This window comes from Parasteatoda tepidariorum, chromosome 4 (genome assembly GCF_043381705.1).
Source record: "Parasteatoda tepidariorum isolate YZ-2023 chromosome 4, CAS_Ptep_4.0, whole genome shotgun sequence".
Taxonomy (NCBI): Eukaryota; Metazoa; Arthropoda; class Arachnida; order Araneae; family Theridiidae; genus Parasteatoda; species Parasteatoda tepidariorum.
Window position 1 is genome coordinate 66,365,328 of NC_092207.1, and position 22,574 is coordinate 66,387,901.

The 22,574-nt window shown below is 30.4% G+C and overlaps 1 protein-coding gene across 2 annotated transcripts in view; it reads right to left on the bottom strand.

Moving 5' to 3' along the window:
- The window catches only part of LOC122271407 (L-sorbose 1-dehydrogenase-like), a 47,238-nt gene extending 27,956 nt beyond the window's left edge, over window positions 1-19,282 (bottom strand). The window contains exons 1-3 of one of the 2 annotated variants that reach the window (XM_071179973.1): window positions 19,126-19,282; window positions 9,691-9,893; window positions 4,884-5,073 (exon numbers count right to left, since the gene is read on the bottom strand). In XM_071179973.1, coding sequence (XP_071036074.1) covers window positions 4,884-5,073; window positions 9,691-9,893; window positions 19,126-19,237 — 505 coding nt within the window. In that variant the 5' untranslated portion in view covers window positions 19,238-19,282. Of the gene's footprint in view, window positions 1-4,883; window positions 5,074-9,690; window positions 9,894-11,961; window positions 12,362-19,125 lie in introns of those variants that run through there. The other variant, XM_071179972.1, reaches the window with a different exon arrangement.
- Between the last annotated feature and the right edge of the window lie 3,292 nt (window positions 19,283-22,574).

Genomic DNA, 22,574 nt, shown 5'->3' on the forward strand with positions numbered 1-22,574 from the left:
TATATATATATATATATAAAGTCGAATCAGTGGTTATAATAGTCAGTTTTAATGCGTTATTCTACTTAAATTAGATCAAATATATTATTCAAGAGCCACGGTGGCACGGTGACTTCTCAAAAATGTGACCCAGGTTCAAATTCCAGTGATGGTTGAAAGATACGGATTTTGGTCTTGGCTTACATAAGATCTCAGTACTGACATAAAAAATATTCTCAAAGGTAAGACTTCGGACTATTCTTGGGAAGCTTTCATGATTTTCCTCTCTATGTAAGAAAATATGAAATGCGGGTTAGTTTCACCAGAAATTCCTCCACGTAAATTAACTTCTCCCAATGCTTAATCCAAGAACTTCCTTGACTTCTTGGTTGGGTTAAAAATTACAAAGTTATCTAGTTGAACATTGATAGTCGTAAATTTAAAATTGGATTTGCTTTTCAGAGCCGGTTGCAAACAGAAAATAATAAAAAAAGGACTGTCATTTATAATTTAATAACAATGAGATCTGCTTCCCCCCCCCAAAAAAAAAAAACTTTTTCTTCCGAATGTTAATTTTCTTTTCGTAAACCCAAAAATTTATCGGCTTTTCAATACTAACTACAAAATAAAATATTTCATTCAGTCATAATCATGAAATAAAAACCAAATATATTCTCCAGAATTTAATAATTAATTAATTTTTATATTCGGATTTTTATATCTTCAAATCAATCTTCTTATGCTGATATATACATATATCATGTTATTTCATATTTTATAGCAGTCGTTGAACAGCCGACCTAATTTTTCGGTTTAAGACTACTAAATGTTCAACTCCGTAGCCTTGTAATTTTGAACCCAATCCAGAAGACAAGGGAACTCATGGATAAAGTTTTAAGAAAAATTTGCCTTCGTAGAGGGCTTTTTGAAGGAACTAACCCAAATTTGCGTTACATTGAGAGGAAAACTACAAATCTCCCACTGTTAGCCCGACGTCAAGGAGACTTTAGCACATGATCCGTCTACCACTGAGGATATTTTACGTCAGTACTGTGGGCAGTGCTAGCCGGATACGGAATTCGTATCGACCAGACATCGCTGGGAATCGAATCAGTTTCATTGGAAGGCGAACACTCTATCCCCTGAGCCACAACGGCTGTTACGTATATCATTTGTGAACTTTTTGCTTAGCAACTTTTTTTTTTACATAAAATCACATAAAAATAATTTTTATCAACGAAATATCTTTCCCGCTGTTTTCAATCACTTTTTACAAGTTATAGTTGGCTTATTTTTTCACTATGATTAAATGTTTTAATTTATTCTTAAAATTATGACCGTATTTAAGGTGTTCTGTAATCACTGTTCTAAATAAATGTTTTATGATTAAAAATGAAGTAAAGTAATTGCTCATTTGTGCGGAAGGTATCAGTATCTAAGGAGAAATTATCGAGGAAGAAGGAAATTAAGAAACCTAGCTCTCATTGTGATGTTTTAATACCAATTATAGACGTTCCTTATTAATTTACGTTGCATTTTACAATCACACTAGCTTGTTTTGATCAGGAGCGGAAAGAAAACGGCAATTGACTGTTTCCCACGATTATAGCCAAGATTTAAACAGTCTCGTCTAAAGCACCTTTTTGACAATATTATACGAGATCTAAACTAAAATGATTTCTTGAGTTATTTATGAAATTGATTTTGAGAGTGGTAAAGGAAATTTAAATTGAGATTTATTAATGAAGGTATTTTCGTTTCAAAACATAACCTCATTTTCTACAGCAGGTGTAGTGTTTTACATCTATTCACTTCACAACCATCTCAAAAACGCCTTTCTTTCTTTTTTTTCTTGTAAGGGTTAGTGTAGAAATTTGTAATCTATTGCAAATATTAAAAGATATTAAATAAAATTTGTAAAACTGCAATTTGTTCTATCTGTTAGTTTCTTTAATAATTGAAAATAAAAAGACGAAAACAATAATCTTTTATGTAAAAGACTCTTAACAATCAAATTATTGAATAATATTATTAAACTAGGAGGCTTCGCAGGCCCTCGCCAACCCCAGGAACTGCTTTCGTAGTTCATTTCGGATTGCTTCGCAATCCGATGCTCGCCTTGCTCGCTCATTGGATACGCTCGTAGAAAATTCTAAACCTGTGCATTACAATATTAATTTGAAATTGCAAACAGTTCACATATTTTTCCTAATCACACTATTCTAAATTTCAGTTGTTGAGAAAAGTAACTGCTGTAAGTTTTGTTTTAAAGGCTTTCCCACCAAAGGACTAAAACCATGTGTTGTAAAACAATATGAAATAGTACTGAACGCCGGATGTAAAGCATCGGCTTCTATGAAGATAATTTTGCGAGAATGTTTTTGATAATTTGGTGAGAATTCACCCGATTAGACATATGATGCTCACTACGTGATCTTGCGCGGCGAAGCCTATCCATTAAAACGTATTAGCGTTTTATATAATATAGATTAGCCATATGATGCTCACTACGTGCTCTTGAGCGCCGAATCCTATCAATTAAAAATGAAAACTGTTGCCAACACGAGAAAAGAAATATCATCGGTTTTATTTATACATATATATTAGAGTTTTATATAATATAGATAGATAGATATCAATCTGTGTAAAAACGATATTCATTTTATTCCACTGTAACTTCAAACCCAGCGAGCTTCAAACCTAATGTTTTATAATTGGAGCATGCGATTATAAAACACTAGGTTTGAAGCTCTGTATTATTTTTCAGTTCCGTGTGAATGAAACTTAAGTAGTTCGAAAATATTCTTTTGATTTACGCTTATTTGCATGGACTAGATCGTAGACGTAAGAAAATTATTATAACACACTTAAATTAACATGTATTAAGAAATTTATTCTAATAACAGTGCTAAATATTGATAATAACTTAATTAAACACTTGAGTTGATTGATTCAAACGAATTAATATTTGATATAAGCAAATATTTCTGATTTTTGTAAATTGCAGCTAGTTTACTTATCATGGAATATGTTAAAATCATGATTTATAGATAATATTTATATACATATAAGTATTAACAGACAGCAGATATTAAGAATCAGAAAGAATTTCATAAGTTGAAATCAGACTATCATTATCAACCACAAGCTAAAAAAAACTGCCTTAATTGTGGCATTAAGGAATCAAAATCAATATTTAGATTGATAACAATTAACAACTCATGGTTCTGTAATGGCTATATTTTTTGTACAGGACCAATAGTATGAATCTTAATTATGGTAGTATAATTATAATGCAAGTATTGCTCCTGATTTGTTTGAGTTGTAATAAAATGCTCCTAACGATAAAAAAGAAACTTGCGTCAGGTTTTCGACAGTTTTGTCAGATTTCGACAGTTTATTACAGTCTTTAGCACTTTTTAATGTGTTGTGTCAGAAACCAGTTTTAACGTCAAAAACTTAACTCTGGTTTTGATATATTAATTTTCATCTTTTTCAACGATTCGTCAAAACTTGGAAATGTTTTACTAATAAATATAAAACCTTTTTTAAGGTCTGGTTTCTTAGGACAAGCGCCTTATCTGGGCGTCAGCGTGACGTCAACGTCCCGCTGACGCCAACAAAATACTGGTTTGTTAGTTCAAGGCCTGGTTTCTTAGAACTAGCGCCTTATCTGGGCGTCAGCGGAAAGTTGACGTAGAGCTGACGNTGTAAATGATGAATAGTATGAATCTTAATTATGGTAGTAATTATAATGAAATATTGCTCCTGATTTGTTTGACTTGTAATAAAATGCTTCCTAATGATAAAAAAGAAACTTGCGCAGGTTTTCGATAGTTTTGTCAGATTTCAACAGTTTATTACAGTCTTTAACACTTTTTAGTGTTGTGTCAAAAACCAGTTTTAACGTCAAAAATTTCACTTTTCATCTTTTTCAACGATTCGTGAAAACTAGGAAATATTTTATTTATAAATATAAAACTTTCTTAGAGTTTCGTAACTGGCACATCTTTTTGAACTTTATTTTACACCAAAATGTTAAAAATATTCAATCGCGTTGCATGCAGACACTCAGTTTATATGGCAATGGGGTTCCTACAAGTGACGTAGTGTGTGTATCTTGATCCTGAGTGGTTGTTGGAATGTAGCATTTGTTTACGTTTGGAACTGTTCTTTCCATTCTATTTCGATTAATCCAAGCTCGTCAAGTATCAATTCTCTTAAGTAAGTAAGCTATTCTCTTAAGTGACACATTCTATATTCTTTCATGAAGATTCTTTCGCAAATATTTTAATTCTTTCACTATGTATAATTCTTACTTAAATTAAAATATATTCTTATAGAAAGCCATCTAGAACATAAACATACTAATTATGCATCGAAGTTGCCAGGTACGCAAAACAAAATTATATCATGGTTACAATAAAACGCATAAGCATATATTAAATTTCAGTTAATTAAAAGACGTAGATGAGGAAGAATTTTATTTTAACAAATTCGATGCGTGATACGGCCTTTTATTTAATTAATTTCACGGTAATTGACATTCTAACTTATGTGGAGAAACTTAACTCAACTTCAACACGCTATTTTGCTTATAAACAATCAGCTGGGCGGTTATCCATCATCTTCTTCTTCTTTTTAAAAAACCCACTTGCAATTTCATACTTTGCATGAATAGCTTCTGTTTAAGGATTAATTTCTAAGTAAATGAAAGTGCACTTCATGTCAATTTATTTTTCGTTTGTCCAACTAGGTTAGTTTCAATTTTGAAAATTTATGAAATCAGTTTCTAGTACCTTTAGCGCTAAAAGCAGACACTTTATTTTTTTAGATAATGTTTAATTATTTGCGGTTGAAAATTTAGACGAAATCAAAATCTCTTAGTTATTACTGTTCCCTACCGTTTCTAAGTAGTTGTAGGTCAGTCATATTTTCTGATTTCTTGAAATAAGGAAAAACTTCCTTCCAAGACCAACCTGTTGCACCATTGATGGCCCATTGATCGTAATCCATATGGCTGCCCCTAGTGTATATCGCATAATTAATTGAACTCGATCCACCTAATCCTTTACCTCTGGGGACAGATACTTGCTAGAAAGAAACATACCAATATTATTTTTAAAGATTAAAAAAATAATCACTGTTGAATCCTGAAACGTTTTAACCGTGCAAAACAGTATAATTTTAATTATTTCACTGATGAGAAAATGTAAATTACTAACGTAAATATTTTTCGAAAATTCTCTTTGGTATTTTTGTTCTTTTTGTCTTTCATTCATTTCATGCATATGGCTTAGACTTTTATGTGTACGGTTAAATAGTTCCAAAGGTACATTTCAAGTATGATATACTGAATTTTAAAATTTCTCTCAGCTACGTATAGTGCGCCATTAAAAACGGATCACCCTAAGTAACTTTTGATCTGATGATTGGATTTTCAGGATCTAGGACTCAATCTTAATGGAACGAAGAGGCGTCTTCAACTATACTAATTAATAAGTGCAGACGATATTTTAGGTTACGGAATCAGACTCAAAAAAGTATTTTCTTTGAATAAACATATCTTTTTTCAACGGGTGTGGATTTTTTTTACCCCCAAATTATAAAGGTTAGCCTCAATCTGGAAAATATGGTCCCAATAGTTTGGTCAGTATAACGCTCCTAAGTTAGGACCCCTTAATGATAATTTTACTTTTTGCGTATTTCGCTATATCTCGAGAATTTTTAACGCGAATTGAACACTTTTTGCGCACAATTATAAAATTCGTTTATCCAAAAATAATTCTAATTAAAAAATAATTTTTTGTAAATATTTATTATTTTATTTAAGAATCGTCAAAAAAATTATAAGATATAAAATTTTTTGCCTCATTTTAAAGAATGTCGGCAAAATACAGAATTTAAGCTAAATCAATCGAATAGTTCCTGAGGAATTGAGTTTAAAGTATCCGACTTGTTTGAAACAAGAGCAATTACAAGGGACCAAACTACTGGGACCATATTTACCAGAATTGGGCTACCCCCTATATTTTGGGGGTCAGAACTCCGAATCCATCAAAAAAGCTATCTTTATCCTGAGAAAGTACGTTTTTGTGTCTGATCTCATAACTTAACCTACTGACATTTCTTCAAGTAAGAAGTCGCTATTTGACTTGTGGCTTTTCTGTTTATGAGAGAGGAAATCAGTGTAATGTAGAAAAACATTCTCTCAATTTTGCATGCTTGCTAAACCGCCAGTTGGCTAAAATATCACCTGTCCTTATTATTTAGTTAATTTGAGGTCACCCCCTCTAGCCTTTAAGATTGAATCCTAGAATGTGATTATCCGATCATTAGATCAAAAGTTATTCAGGATGGTCCGTTTTTTTTGCACATTGTACATTAATATATCACAAATAAAAATAAGACAACATAACTTTTAATTTTGAGACAATATACGATTACTCTAAAATTAGCTTTATAATATTAAAGCAGTCAAATCACAATCGGTTAAAAAGATTTTGAATTGTTTGTTACAGAAATTAATAAAAATAATATTTGCGTGAGAAAGCCATCCAAAATGCATGAATGTTTTTAAAGCATTGGTTCCTAAAGTAATTGCAGATGCTCCCTGCTTCGATCACCCCTCCCTGATGGGTGAAGAAGATTTGAAGTTGGGGGTTAAGAGCTTTCCGTAAGGTCACTGAGATCATAGATTAGAAATTTTTATTAAATTTTTGTTTTTGTTTTCTTTACAAAAATAATTTACATATTTAAATCTGCATGCGATACTAGTTATCAAAGCAATTATTAACGTAGAAATTCAGTGATTTATTTAAAATAATTAACTCATTTTGAAGAGAAACCGCACTTTGCTTGCTGTTCTACTTATAATACTTTTAACATTTGAAACTATTACGAATTTATGAATACGTAAACAATGTAGGGAATATTCTTTTGTTATAAGGCTAAATATCTGAGACCGACTGAAGCTGTTAAAATTAGATATGTTGAAGACTGACATTAGTAGCAGACGATTATTCTCAAAGAACAAAATTTAAATTGCTGTTAAAGATTGATGAATTATATTTAACCAGGTTGGCAAAAAGCACAAAATTAAAAAAGGACATATTGTATTGGTGGTTCAAGTTTTTTTTTTTGAAAGAATTGGGTATAATATAAAAAAACACAACTACTTCCACTTAGTAGGAATAACATTTACCATGACGCAATGCTAAATTCTATGCCACTATCCACATAAATGCCACTATCCACATAAATCAATTATTAATCAAAAATCGAATATCAATTACTTTTCTTTATAATGCAATAAAATCTGGCGAGCAGCTATTTAAACGATCAAACACTTCGTTTGTTTATTTGTGGCTTGAAGTTAGGCTCGCAGAAAATGCCGTTCATGGGTTAAATTTAGTAGGAATAACACAACCTGTGACGTAGGCTATAGTATACCCAATTATAGTAGAACACTTTTTTTCCTTTTAGTTGGAGTTCTTTTCTTATGCTTCTTCGCACAAGGTGAGATCTTTCTTTTCGTTAAATTAAGCAATGAAATTATATATTTTTTTGTTTCACAATATTTTTTTCTGTGCTGCATTTATGTTATTTATTTAGTTGTTAAGGTTCTTTTATTTTGGTAACTACAACAAGATAGAAGAGAGAAGATAACGCCTTAGTGTATTTCTAATGGAAGACCGGGTTTGGCTAAACTTTTGCCGAAATAGCGATAATTTTGGCAATTCTTGGTGACCATTTTGGCAGCAAAATGATAGTTCCGGAAATTTCGAGTTTGAAATCGATAAAACTAATATTCATGGAGTTACACTTGAATTGTTGGAAATTTTCAGGACTTAGTCGTCAAACCTATGTAAATAAATTTGTGCCTCGTCAGAATAGTAATTGATGTGTATTTGGATAATGTGCCCACTTATTATTTTTTTTTCTACTTTTATTTTTTAGGATACAAAGATCACAAGGGCATCTCAAGCTCCGTCATTTCATGACGAATGGGTAAAGGGCCCGAATGGCCTAAGTCACCCAGGCCAAACCTCATGAGAGTAGTAGTCTGTTTGTGACTCTAGTTGTAGTCTGACCTGAATTAGATCATTGACCCGTCTAAGGTTGTAAATCCTGTATTTTGCTTTACTACGCTGTGTGCTATAAACTGCTGTATCTTCTAAAAGTTTTGACTAATAAATTTTGGACTTTTAAGGTCAAATTAATCAATGAGGTATAATCTATCAAAAAGAACCTTTGAGTTCAGTTCACAAGTTTATAGCGAATTAACACTTCAAAAATTCAGATTGATTTAAATCATTTTATTTTAAATTTTCAACAACTAAGTTGTAATATATGGTTTTTAATTCATAATCAATAATTTTCAATGTTTTTGAAAAAAATTTCATAATAATTAGCTAATAAGCAATCGAAACAAATATACATCAACATAGAAAAAAAATTATCTATATAGTGTGACGAGGGGGTATAATATATAGTGGTATATAATGGTATAATATATAGTAGGGGGTACAATATATAGTGGTAAAAATATATAGTGACGAGGGGGTGCTCGTCGGAAGTGTGGTCACCCAAAGAATGTGGACTGTTCCAATATGCTTAGCTAGAATTGGAGCCGTGGTGGCTCAGGGAATAGAGTGTTCGCTTTCCAATGAGGTGAATCGGGTTTGAATCCCAGTGATGGCTGGTTGATACGAAATCCGCATCCGGCTCACATTGACTACAGTGCTGGCTTTAAATATCCACAGTGGTAGACGGATCATATGTTAGTCTCCATCCGTCAACTGCGGGAGATTTTCGTGGTTTTCCTCTTCATTTAGCTCAAATGCTGGTTAGTTCCATCAAAAAAGTCCACAACGAAGACAAATTTCTCCCGATATTTGATTCAGGAATTTCCTTGTATTCTGGATGTGGTTAAAAATTACAAAAATTACAAGCCTGCGGCATTGAACATTGACTGTCGTAAACTCAACATTGGATTGGTTGTTCAACGACTGTTATAAAATAAAATACGCTCGGCTAATGACTGCAAGCGAATTAGTCGAGCGTTTAGTCAGTCTTCAGCCCTCTTAGTCACTGAATCAAATGAAGTTGAATATTATCCTTAGCCATGGATAAGTCGCATACCTTTAAAAAAGTGCTTTTAACTACTTGTTACGTAATTAGGTATTGACTTTTATTTTGATACATCTTAATATTGCTATCAGTGGCTGGGTGACGCAGTTGGTTTGTCATCGGCCTTCTGAGCCCAAGTCGGCGGGTTCGATTCCTGGCCAAGACACCGGATTTTCGGGATGCTGAAAATCCTCAGCGGCCATGTCGTATGATTATGCGCCATGTAAAAGATCTCTGGAGTGCCTTATTGGCTCTTGGCATTTCCGGCAAAACTAAATTCCTAGTGCACTTTAGCATCCAAATAGAGTCTCGGTGCTGCCATCTAGTGTGAGAGAAACTAGTCGTCCAAATTAACTTGGCCAACGGTATCTCACCCATTGTGGTGGTCCTGAAAGAGTGGATATCACTTCTGGAGAACACACTAGGTCTGCTCATCGGGAAGACTGATTGTGCAGCCCATTGGAAATAAAAAAGATAAAAAAATAAAAAAAAATATTGCTATCAGGTTTTTCCTTATTTCAAGAACTATGTTATAAAGTGTAATTTTATTCTCTGCATAGATTAAGATTATTAACAAACCTGATTTGGAAATCCCTGAGCTCCATTTTTTTGTGGAACTGACATGTAAGCCCAATCATTTACAGAATTTCGCAGTTCGTGAGCAGCTAAAGGCACTTCAGATGCAATTTGAGCTTCAGGTCCAGCTTCCAAGAGCAAAACTTTCACGCATTCGTCCTCAGATAACCTTGAAGCAATGACACTTCCCGCTGAGCCAGCTCCAACTGGAAGAATACCATAACTTTTTGTCTTGAATAAATAAGGCTTTAATATCCTTAACATATCCATTTAAAAATTTTTTATAAAAATCTCGATTTAATTTTGAAATTAAGATAATCTAAATTGACTTTCTTTCAGTTTTTAAACTAAAGCTTTAGTTTTCTTCAAGTTTTCTTTTAGTTTAGTTTTCTTTTAGTTTAGCTTCAGTTTTTAAACTTTTCAAAATTTATTATTCTAATCTTTAATCACCTGTTTCAGGCTGATTTTTTTGTTGTATTTTTCTTTAAATAATTTTTATTAGCTGGTCCCTGTGTCGGATATAATTGTATCAGAAGTGTTTGGTTGGATCCTATTTAAATATCTGACGTTTTCCTTCCTTAAAATATGTCCCTTTTCAAAAAGAAAAGTAAGTTTGAATAAAAAATAAGTAATTATTATTATTTTATGTAAGTACATTTTGTTATTAAGTTAATCGTAACAAAATGAACGATTGCTTAAATTTGAAAAATAATCAACTTTAATTGAAAATAAAAAATCTGCATAAATAAAGTATTTAAATAATAGTAATCTATAATAATAATAATAGTATATAAAGTATTAAATTTAGTAATATAGAACGTAGGACACAATAAGAAGTAATAAATGTGAAGTCAAATTGCCTGTTGTCACTCTTAAACGACAAACTTATATCATACAACTGTTCATATTGTTCTCTTTTTGAGACCTTTATATTTAAAAAAGAATTTAAAATAATTTTAAGATTTATATCTGGTGGCATCTTATATCCTTCTTTCATTTATTTATTTTGTTGCTTTTGACATTAAGACAAACGCGAGCTAATAAAAGATGATCTCGAGGGAGATAAGTTTTCTAGCAACGGATAAATAATTAAAACAAAAAAAAAGTAAGAAAAAAAAACCGATAAAAATGTTTAAAATTTCAATAGCTTTTGAAAAAATTTGAATTTCGAAAAAAAAAAATTGCGTTAAGTTTTTAATTGAAAATGGCCTTCTAGTAGATAAAATTTTAACTTTTTGTGAAATTCAAAGGCCATTTGATAGATCAATATAGTTTGCTTTGTTCAGATTCAACAGTTAGTAATTCGCGATGATAGAATCTTATATATAGAATCTTATGATAGAATCTTATTATCAGATACATTTTAATTTGGATATGATTCAGGGATATTTATCCCAGAAAAATGAATAAAATCGTTTAGGAAACAATGATTTATTAAGTAAATAGTATAATGAACATGGCCTTATTCCAAAATTATAAAATAAAGAAAAGAACGTTCCTAAAAAGGATCAAGAGAATCATTCTTGTTATCTGATTAAGAATTTCTGTAAATATATCAATTCAGCGGTTGATACGGGGAGACCAAAGCCCCAAATCTCCACGCCAATAATTCACTCCAAATTTCAAAGTAAGTGAATTGTTCCCAACAGACAGTTAGGAGCATGGGGAGAGATTCCTGGTTGGAAATTTACCGAATGATAGCGTAGCCAAAGAATAAAGTCGAACCCCCATAATCAAGATTAAATTTGAAAATAATTATCCGAAATATAATCGCCAGAAAGACTGTGAGAATTAGTATAACAATATAACTGAACCATTTTTGTAGTAAGAAATAAAGAATAAAAAGTTATAATTAGATTTTGTTTACGATTTAGTCGGGGCAGTGAATTAATTAGTTTACATTTGTATTGAAAAAAATAGCTATTACATTGGTTGTCAAGAAAGGAATAAAATATATATATTAACTTTTTATGAAATTTTATGAATTAAAAATTAAAAAATTGGTTTACTTTAACTAAAATTCGATTAAGAATGATTTTGAAAAAATAAGTTTGGGAAATTAAAGAGATTTTAAAAGCTAGGAAATATGTAATGCCCATTTTAGCATCACAATAGTGAAACATATATTAAAGCAAATCAAGAAAACGGGAGACAAGTGTATTAGGAAATTGTTGAAACAAATATTTGAATCATAGTAACTCTTTTACATGGTTTCAAATTCATTCAGAAATTCATGGGGTAAATAAAATTTTATTAGCACATAAAAATACTTACCAATGATGTAATCATAATTTGAATCAATATTTTTTGAAACTTCAGGTGTGTATATTCCCATTGATAGAAGAGTGGGGAATATATACTTGGATAAATACGATAGGAAATCCATTCTCAATTTTTTTCTTAACTTTTAATGTTTTTCTTTTAAACAGTTTAAGTAAACATAACTATTCTGTTTGTAGCGCGGATAAAACATATAGGTTTAGGTTACACTTCAAGATTTATTTCGTGATTATGTTTTAAGCGTTCATATTTTAGCGTGACTAGACGAACTTCGCGTTCTTTCAGTTGATGTTGTTTCTGTTAAGGACGTATTTTATGTGATAGAATCATGTTTTTAATGCTTAAAGTATGTGATAAGGTAATAAATTTAAAATCATGACGTAGTATCACCTTCTGATTCTGAAAAGATAATCTTTCAAAGAAATGTCAAAATTATATTATGAATCTTCCAATTATTTTCCGCAGGTGTTGCAAAGTAAATAATAAAATTTTAGACTGCATTAGTTGATAGCAAACATTGTTTATAATTGTGTGTTTTAAAATTATTTCGTAATTTCAAGATTTGCGTAAAAATTAACTTCGCATATCTACTTAAAAATTGCCTGCTTAGCATTCCAAAAACTTCAAACCAACTTAATATTAAAACATTATACAATCTTAAACGTTTCAAAGTTCTGCACAAAATTGTATTGCAAATTAATTTCTTCGCATTTCTGTCCCATTGAATAGTTTGACTAAAAGCTGGGAAAAAACCTGAAACTGGTACTCATGGGATTTTTTTAGATGTTCTTGAATACTCAATAATTTGATCCTTTTCCACCTCTGTTTATCGTAAAAATTTGATCCCCCCCCTCCCTGCATTTCATACTTTCAATTTATTTGCACTTAACTTTAGTTCTGACTCTTCTTCTTTAAACTCCGAACTTAACTTCCTCCGCTCGTGGATTTAACCCTTCTATAGTTGATACAGCTCTTGCTAAACTTACTACTATATTCAATCGCCCCTCTTCATCTAAACCTTAGAGAGAACTTGTTACTTTACAGATTTTTTCTTCCGTTTGTCAGAAAATTGCTAATATCCTCTCTCGTTTTGGTTTTGAAGTCACGTTTAGGAACGTTAACAAAATCAAATTTAAATCTCTTAAACATCCTTGGGGCACTTACTACATTCCTTGTCCGTGCGAAATTTTTACATTGGACGAACCAGATGCGCTTTAAAATTTAGATTTAAGGTACGCGATAAATATGTCCGTCATCAAGAATACGTGGAATCATTAATTGCTGCACATAGTTGGAATCTTGGATATGAATTTAATTTCGACAAGGCCGAAATTATTTCCACCCCAGTCACACCAACTCCTCCTGATGTCCTGGAACCTTGTTTTATTCATATGAATGCTGATTTTCCTGTTAACGACATTAGTTTCTCACAACCTTTCTGTAGCGCGTGGAAATGCATTTTATCTTTATCTTCTTCAAACTCTGAACTTAACTTCTTCCGCTAGTGGATTTAACCCTACTATAGTTGATTCAGCTCTTGCTAAACTCACTGTAGCTAAACGTGCCTCTTTATCTAAACCTTACAGAGAAGTTGTCACTTTAACTTTTTTTTTCTTCCGTTTGTTTTAAAATTGCTAATATCCTCACTCGTTTTGGTTTTGAAGTTATTTTTTCATTTTTATTCCTGTTGACAAAATCAAATTTATATCTCTTTAAGATCCTATTAGCTTTGATAACCACTGGAGCATTTACTACATTCCTTGCCAGTGTGACCTTGGTACATGGGGCGAACTAGGCGCTTTTAAAATGTAGACTTAAGGAACACGACAGATATATCCATTATCAAGGATACGTGAAATCATCAATTGCTGCACATGGTTGGATTCTTGGACATAAATTTAATTTCTACAATGCCAAAATTATCACCCCAGTCACATCAGCTCATCTTGATATCCTGGAATCTTGTCTTATTCATTTGAATGCTGATTGTCCTGTTAACGACATTAATTTCTCACCTTTCCATAGCGCATGGAAATGCATTTTACCCTCATTCCCCCCTCTTTGTCACTTGTTTTTCTTGCTCCTTTTTTCTTCGTTTTTCTCTCTCGGTTACAGTGGTTTCCTTGGAGTTTGGTTTCTTACCTTTATCTTTCCATTTCTTGTTGAAAACTTCTCGTTTTATATTTCAAATCACTTTTGTTTCTTCTCATTCCAGTCCTGAAAATGGGCGTCTGTTTTTTTAGCGCTTTCAACGTAACTGTTATTTCCTATTTATAAGCTTTTGAAGCGAATGAAATTTTTAATCAAGTAATGGGACTCATAGGGTTTAGAAAAAGTAGTAAAATTGTCTTTTGTCAATGAAAGCCTCTGTCTTTACAGCTACGTTCTCACTAACAAGGGAAACTAGGGAAGTGTGACTCGCCAATTTTGAAATAAACTAGTGGGATGTATGCCTTATGAGGAATAATTTTAGGGGGCGACATTCGTTTCGGCCCATAGAAGGTCCTGTGAGAGATAAAAAATAATTCAATATATAGAAAAATCGGTATTTTATTACTTCAATGCAGACTATTAGTAATTGTAATTGTCTCACACTCCAATTAATTTGTAATTAATTGGATAATTAATTAATTTGCTAATTAATAAACTAATTAATATTCGTTTCGGCCCATAGAAGGTCTTGTGAGAGATAAAAAATAATTAAATACGCAGAAAAATCAGTATTTTATTACTTCAATGCAGACTACTAGTTATTGTAATTGTATCATAATCCAATTAATTTGTAATTAATTGGATAATTAATTAATTTGCTAATTAATAAATCAATCAGAAAATTATTTAATAATTACCACAAAAACCATTGGAGTATGAGAGAGACAATTACAATAACTAATAGTCTGCATTGAAGTAATAAAATACCGATTTTTCTATATATTGAACTATTTTTTATCTCTCACAGGACCTTCTATGGGCCGAAACGAATGTTGCCCCCTAAAATTATTCCTCATAAGGCATACATCCCACTAGTTTATTTCAATATTGGCGAGTCACACTTCCGTAGTTTCCAAGTTGCATTGCAGTACAGTAAAAGTATGAAAAATTTGAAATTTCTTTTTGTTATACTTTTCCATTTGTTAATAAATCCGGCATTGTTTGATGAAAATCTTCAACGAAATGTGTAAAGAAATTTTTTTTTAATAAAAGCCTTTCAGTGCTATAAAATTAGCAGACAATTCGGAACATGAACGCTGGACAGTGAAACGGATGAGGAGATCACTGCTCTATTAAACTACTCTCCGATACAATTATCCATACCATCATTTGGAAAACCTGTAATCACCCCCCTTAATATACATGCGTGTCAAAAATGAAGTTAAAAACTGAAAGATTTTGAATCGAAAATTAATGTTTTAGCTAGGGAAAAGTAAAATGTATTATCAAATTCCTATTAATCTCTATTGATGATGGAGAGAGTAAACCCCCCAAAACCGGCACGAATGATAAAAAGGTGTTTGATGGTGTTTTTAACAATTACTTTTCACATCCTCTCAGAATTGTTAAACTATTTATAATAATGTTAGTTACAGAACGCTCTGCAGAGCTACAAAGTTACATGACAAAACGATAATTAAAGTATTTAATTGATGATGTAAAGTGCATACAAAAAATTACTGGAACTTATTCATTATCGAATCAGGAAACTAAATTTTGTTGAGAATTAAAACAAGCATAATTTATTCTAAAACGTGTTTGTAAATATGACTTACGAAGAAAAAATCAGCATAAACACAGAGACACGCATAGCACAAATTTTTTTTTTTTTTTGCGTGTTAGGTGTGCATTTTGAGCATTGAATTTCGTTCCTTTGTCATAAAAATAGCTTAAAAGCGAAAATAAGGAAAAAAAAGTAAGGTTCTTACTCAATAGTTGTAGGTGATATTGTTTTTATTTTTATGTTACATGCTCGAAACCACTAAAGAAATTTGATTTGAAAGGAAAAAAATACCTATAAATATTGCATTAAAAAACCAGAAGTCATAGATTTTAACGGTAAAACATAACTTGTACCAAAGTTGCTCGGTAAAAGTCCAAAGTAAGCTTCAACATGATACTATTTCGGCACTTAACGAAATTTTTGCTACAAAATCTAGGAGTTACTACGCAACTTTATTAAATCTTAGGTTTATTGGTAAAAAAAATAGGATTTACCAGGGCTCGAAAAACTGCCCGTCCGCCCGTCCTCGGCGGTCAAAAATTCCCCGCGGACAACGAATTTCTCGAATCCGACGTCCGCGCGGACGGCCATTTTCCCGTTAATATTCGTGAAGAGTCTAGCGCCTTAAATGATCCTGAAATGGAATTGATGCTTTCTCTGTCTGGGAGTACTGCAGCTGTTGAAAGGGGTTTTTCGGCAATGAACTTACAAAGAAACACATTGCGCACTGGTCTTAAACAAGAAGCGTTAAACGCAATTATGAACATCTACCTAAATGGAAAACTCCTTTCAGATTTCTGTGCAGAAACCTCTGTAAATCATTGGCCTGATTGTGGAATAGGCAAACGTAATATTTGGGATTCATTTAAAAAACGCAGTACCCTCGGATAAATTGACATTCCAGAAAACTTGACCTTTATCATTTAAATTATTTCATAAAAGAAATAAATTATTTCATAAAAGAAATAAATCACTTCATAAAAGAAATAAATTATTTCATAAAGGAAATACTAGGTCACTATTAGTAACCTAGTATTTCTTTTATTAATGTACAATGTAATCCCAGTAACTACTAATTCATTGTGCAATTTATATAAAGGTTTGTAATAAATAAGAGAAAAATCATATTTTTAATTATTTAGAAGATACGGGTTAGTTTCAAAGGAGGACGGGTACATTGTTGGACAAGCCGTCCTCGGGGATGGGTAAAATTTCTGAGTTCTTTCGAGCCCTGGGATTTACCCTACTTCTGGCTTTTACAGTAACATAAATTCCTTAAAAGAGATGATACACTACATTTCCTGAAGTTATAATAAATTATAAAGAAAAAAAAAAGGCCACGATCTTTTCTTTCAGCCTGTTTTGATGAAATTCAAAGCAAACTTGCCGTATGCGTTAATCCAGGGAAGTCATATTTCATGACATTCAGTATTATCAGAATACAATTTGTGTTTAAATCTATAATGATAAAATTAAGAGATTATACGTGTGTCTGTTTCTCCTATAACTCCGGAATCACTTCTGCTAGCGTCTTAGTCACTGCCTCCTATCTTAAGAAATCGTACAAAAAGTTTGCATATATCATTCAGAAGATACGCATAAAATGGAATTTCCTCAATAGTTTAGAAAAAGCGCCATTAATCGACATGAAACTGCAGAGAATTATGATTTTTTTTAAAAATATTTTAAAGATATTATCAGTCAAAATTAATTTCTTTTAGCTATCATTTATCAACAAAAAAAAAAAGTTTATTGTATTTCCTAAGACAATTTTCTTTCACCCTTCAAGGAGGTCTCAGATGAACACGTGAGTGATAGGCAGATTACGTCATCAAATTATTATTCCTTAAGTAATATGAAACCGAACTATTATTATTATTTTTCTAAATTATGCTTTTAAAATGTATTTCTATAAAGCAAAGTAATTTAAAACTAACTGTATTTGAAATTAAAAAGAATAATATTAAAGCTGGTTTTTGAAGCCTCCGTCGTAATATGAAATGATTAATTTAATTTCATATAAATAATAAGTTATTTTAATAACTATTGTGAGTTTGGAACTGTTAGGTAAAGCTTAGCATATCTAAAGTCAGCGCTGTGTATGCTTATTTTGATTATTGCGCAAATGGTCAATATGGAGAAAAGTCACAGTTATACGAAAATGAAAATTGTTTATCGGCTAATTTTTAAATATTTAAAAACTTAATCCAATGCTGCATTATGTGGGCTCATAAAAATTTCAAAATCTGAGAATGTGGCAGTGATTTTGATAATTTTAATCTAGGTGGAAAAATGTCGCCAAATTGGCGATATTTTAAAAAGTTTAATATCTTTTAAAATATTTAAGTCATTTGTCTGTTCTAAAGCCCAGATAATTCTTCTTTCGAAGAATATGTATATGATTTAAAATCGTCTCATTGCTTCCAGTGTAAAGCACTTAATCTGATAAAAACTTTTATTTTCCTTGGCGACAGAGCTTCGAAAAACAATATTAAATCATATACTGAAAAGCAAAATTTTTATGAGAAATAGTACTATATCATTTTGGAGAAACGTAAATAATCGCCATAGTATTATTGACGCCTATGATGCCAGTTTCGGTCATGGGTAATAACTGAAATAAAAATACCAAATTATGTTCTAAAAAACAAAATTAATTGTGAAATGGTACTAATTCATCAAGATAAAATGTAAAAATTCGTTATACTATTATTTAAGTCAATGATGCTTAATCAAGTTTGCTAATAGCTACTAGTTAAAACTAAACTATAAGCTATTTAATAAAAGGTAAAATTAATAGCGATTGAGTCCTAGAACGAGAAGATCCGATCATCAGATCACAAGTTATTCAGGGTGGTCTGTTTTTTTTATTTTGCGCACTCTACAACTGTTCCTGTCTGCTCATAGACTCAGGATTAGTTTCATTGTGATTTAGTTTTAAATATAACGTTTTTCCCCTTGCGCTATGCAATTTAATTTGGTAGAAATTATTACCAGAGTTATGATACTTTGCAGTCACATGCTCTGAGTTCTAAAGAAAAATAAACAACAATTCCTTTTCTAAATTTCCGACTAGTTTCAAAATAATTATATTCTAAATTTTCCTTTTTTTACCGATGAGTCTGATAAAGAATTCAATCCAATATCTTACTTTTTTTTGCCGATATATAGGTAGCGAATTTTGAAAACTACGTTTTTCAAGTAGACTACTGAAAATAATTTTATTTTATCACGCAGTCGTTAATATTTGACATGCAAGACATAGGATGCATCACTTTTCAAATGTATACATTTTTTTTTATCGCCACCGAAAATCGCAATCCACGTCCTTCAAAAGTGATATTCGTCGTAGTTCTGACAAATATTCTCTTTTTCAGTCTACTCCAAAAACATAATTTTTTTTTAAAAAATAAATGTTTAATTTATCATAGAAAACCACTTACCAATTATGTAGTCATAGTGAGATTTTAAATGATCTGTATTCAACGGATTGAAAATTTCGGTTCCAAGTAGAAATGGAAATACAAATTTCTGTAAAATTGATATGAATGTCATATTTGAATTTAAATGAATACTTTAGATGAAAATAATGATTTATCAAACAGTCTATTAAACATCAATGGAAAAATAGTTTCTAAATAAAATGATTGCTGACATCTCTCATGAAGTATTTGCGAGCGGTTTCGACACTTATGATGCAGTTTGAAAAATGAAGTTAACTCGATACCTGTTTTATAATTGAAATTTAAAAATAACTGGAACTTTTGTGTAAGGTTTTATAATCATTTATTTACCATTTAGTTTGTTTTAATTTAAAGTGTTTCTTTACTTTTTGTCTCTATCACTATCAAATAACGATTTTGAATCATTACAAATTCATTCTACATCATTATTGTTAGCAATATCATTCACTTGCATTTAAACGTATTTCATTTTACTTGGAGCGAAAAAATGTAGATGCCTTTTAAAAAAAATTAAAGAAAAATCCTAAAAAGTACTTCATTTTTTTATATTTTATTGATCCTGATTATTTTGCATAATTTTATTATTATAATATAATTAATTAATTATTATATTTATACATAGCATTTACATAATATAATATATTTTTAAATTTCTATAATTATAATTTTATATTATCCGTTTTGCGATTTCCAGTTTTTTTATTAGTTTAAAAAAGATTAGGTTATTAGTAAAGGTTTTCTTTGTTCGATGAATTCGAATAATTACGCAATTAGAGGGTGTGCATTTTAAATCATTCATATGAAGAGACATGGGTTCCATCTTTTCAGAAAGCACAGATAAATGTCTAGAAATATTAAAAACGAAGTTTAGAAAAGAAATTAAATTTGACTAAAATAAGGGTCAAATTTGAATTTAAATGAATACTTTAGATGAAAATAATGCTTTATCAAACTGTTTGCTAAACTTAATTTCCAAATAAAGTGATTGCTGACATCTCTCACGAAGAATTTGCGAACGGTTTCGACATTTATGATGCAGTTTCAAAACAGATTAAATCGATACATGTTTTACATTTGATATTCAAAAATAATTGGAACTTAAAAATATTTTGTGTAAGGCTTTATAATCATTTATTTCCCATTTGGTTTGTTTTTATTTAAAGTGTTTCCTTACTTTTTGCCTTTCTCATTATGAAATAACTATTTTAAATCATGATACTTTCATTCTACATCATTATAGCTAGCAATGTCATTCACTTGTATTTTAACTTATCAATTTTTACTTATCATAAAATGTAGATTCAGTTTCAAAAAAATAAAAAAAAATTCTAAAAATTCTTTTTTTTAAATTTTTTATTGCTATTGATTATTTTGTGTCATTTTACTATTATAATATAATTAATTAATGTTATATTATTTATCTAATATATATAATTCTCTTACGTGGCTCTCAAATTTTGGCTGTATTTCTTTTCCGCCGGTGGCAACGTTTGCTTTGTTTTGTTTACGTTTTGAAAACACCAAAGGATTAAGCGATAAGCAGAGAGCTCGCCGCACTTAACTATACTCAATACTCAACACCAAAGCATTCTGCCATTTAATGATGTGTTTCTGATCTAATATATATAATTCTCCTACGTGGCTCCCAAATTTTGGCTGAAGTACTTTGTACAACTAAATAAGATTCTTTTCACAGCACTTAAATATTTACTTTATTTTCTTCATTTATAGAGAAAACAAGCGGCAAAGAATTCTGTTAGGTTAAAAAACATTTCGCTAAAAAAATAACGAATTATAAAAGAAATAAAAATAAACAACTTAAAAAATAAAAATGCTGTTGCCAGCTGTAGAATTTTTTGAAAGTTTACTTAGCAACATAAATCAAAATGACATAGAAGCGCAACTAGATCAAAATTAAGATACCTGAGCGCTTGACGTAACAAATCCTTCAATTCTATAAGTGTTGGCGAGCGCCAGCGAGCAGGGGGCGAAGCCTCCTAGCATACAATATTCATATAACATGTAATATTTATATATTTGTATAATTATAGTTTTACAATATCCGTTCAAATAATTCAAATAATTCAATGTTCAAATAATTCCTGAAAGTCCTGTTCAAATTAATTTTTCTCGAATATTTTTCAAAAAAAATTATAAAAATTAATAGGAGATACGTTTTAAATCGTTTATATAAGAGAAAATGGGTTTCATTTTTTCTGAACGCATCTATTATGTCTTGAAAATTTGGAAAACAAATTATATGAGACCAAAACATGGGTAAAAAAAATAATATGAGGTACTAAGAATAATCATTTATGTTTCGAATTAAGTAGAAAAAGCGATGTAACACCTTCGTACATACATAGTAGTATACCAACAAGAAGAAATGTTATAACTTGAAATGCATATTTTTAAAAAATAGGCGCAGTTAAAAAAAGAAAAAAAAAAGGCGAGAACACTGTGTAAAAAGCTGCATCTTATTGTTAAAATTGAGCTTAAATATTTAACCCCAAATTGAAAAATTTGAAATATCATCCACTTTTCAAATCTCAAATACGAAATAGAATTTAAACACATGTTTAAAACCATAAACACATGTTAAAACTAAAAAAAATGCTCGTTAATAGATATTTTATTTTTTTTAAAAAAAATAATGGATTTTTTTCGCGTAGTTATATGACGACAGGGTGATTGTTATTCTTTTTTGAAAATTAAAGTAATTTCTAAGAGACGAATTTGTCTAATTAATTTTAACTGAAATTTTAAGAAAAAATATAAATAAAATTAAATTGTATGTGAATATATTCTAATAAGAACACGTGCACATTTAATTTTATTATTCAAAACTTTTTATAACTGCAAATATATTTTATTATAAATTTGCTGGCCTAAAAGTTTATGACTTACTAATAGTTAATTATAAAAAGTAACTCGCTCAACGAAAATATTTTCGCCAATATATTATTTCGTTTTATTGTCTTTTTATCGGAGTCGAAAATTTTATAAATTAAAATTGGAGCATTTTATCGCAAGTAATTATTTTTTTAATAAATGTCATTTTCCTAATTCTCAATAAAACCCACAACTAACTATATTATTAAAATATTTTTCGAATAATTACCAATTTTAAAACTGTGCAAAGTTTTCGTAAAATAGTTTCTTAATATTAAACGCTTTTTTATTTCATTTTCTAACATAATTTTTTTTTCTGATAACATAATGCAACTTAAAATTGTGATTAAAATTTTTTAATAGATATTAAATGATTGAGCAAAAAAGATATCGTTTTGCATTTGTATAAGAACGTAAAACCAAAAATAAGGGGAAAAAACCGTGTTTCTTAAAACAAATAAAAATTTTATACATAGAAGATTGCAATAAAAAAACTAAGAAACCCCTTAAAACATTTTGTAATCTTTTTCTTGGCA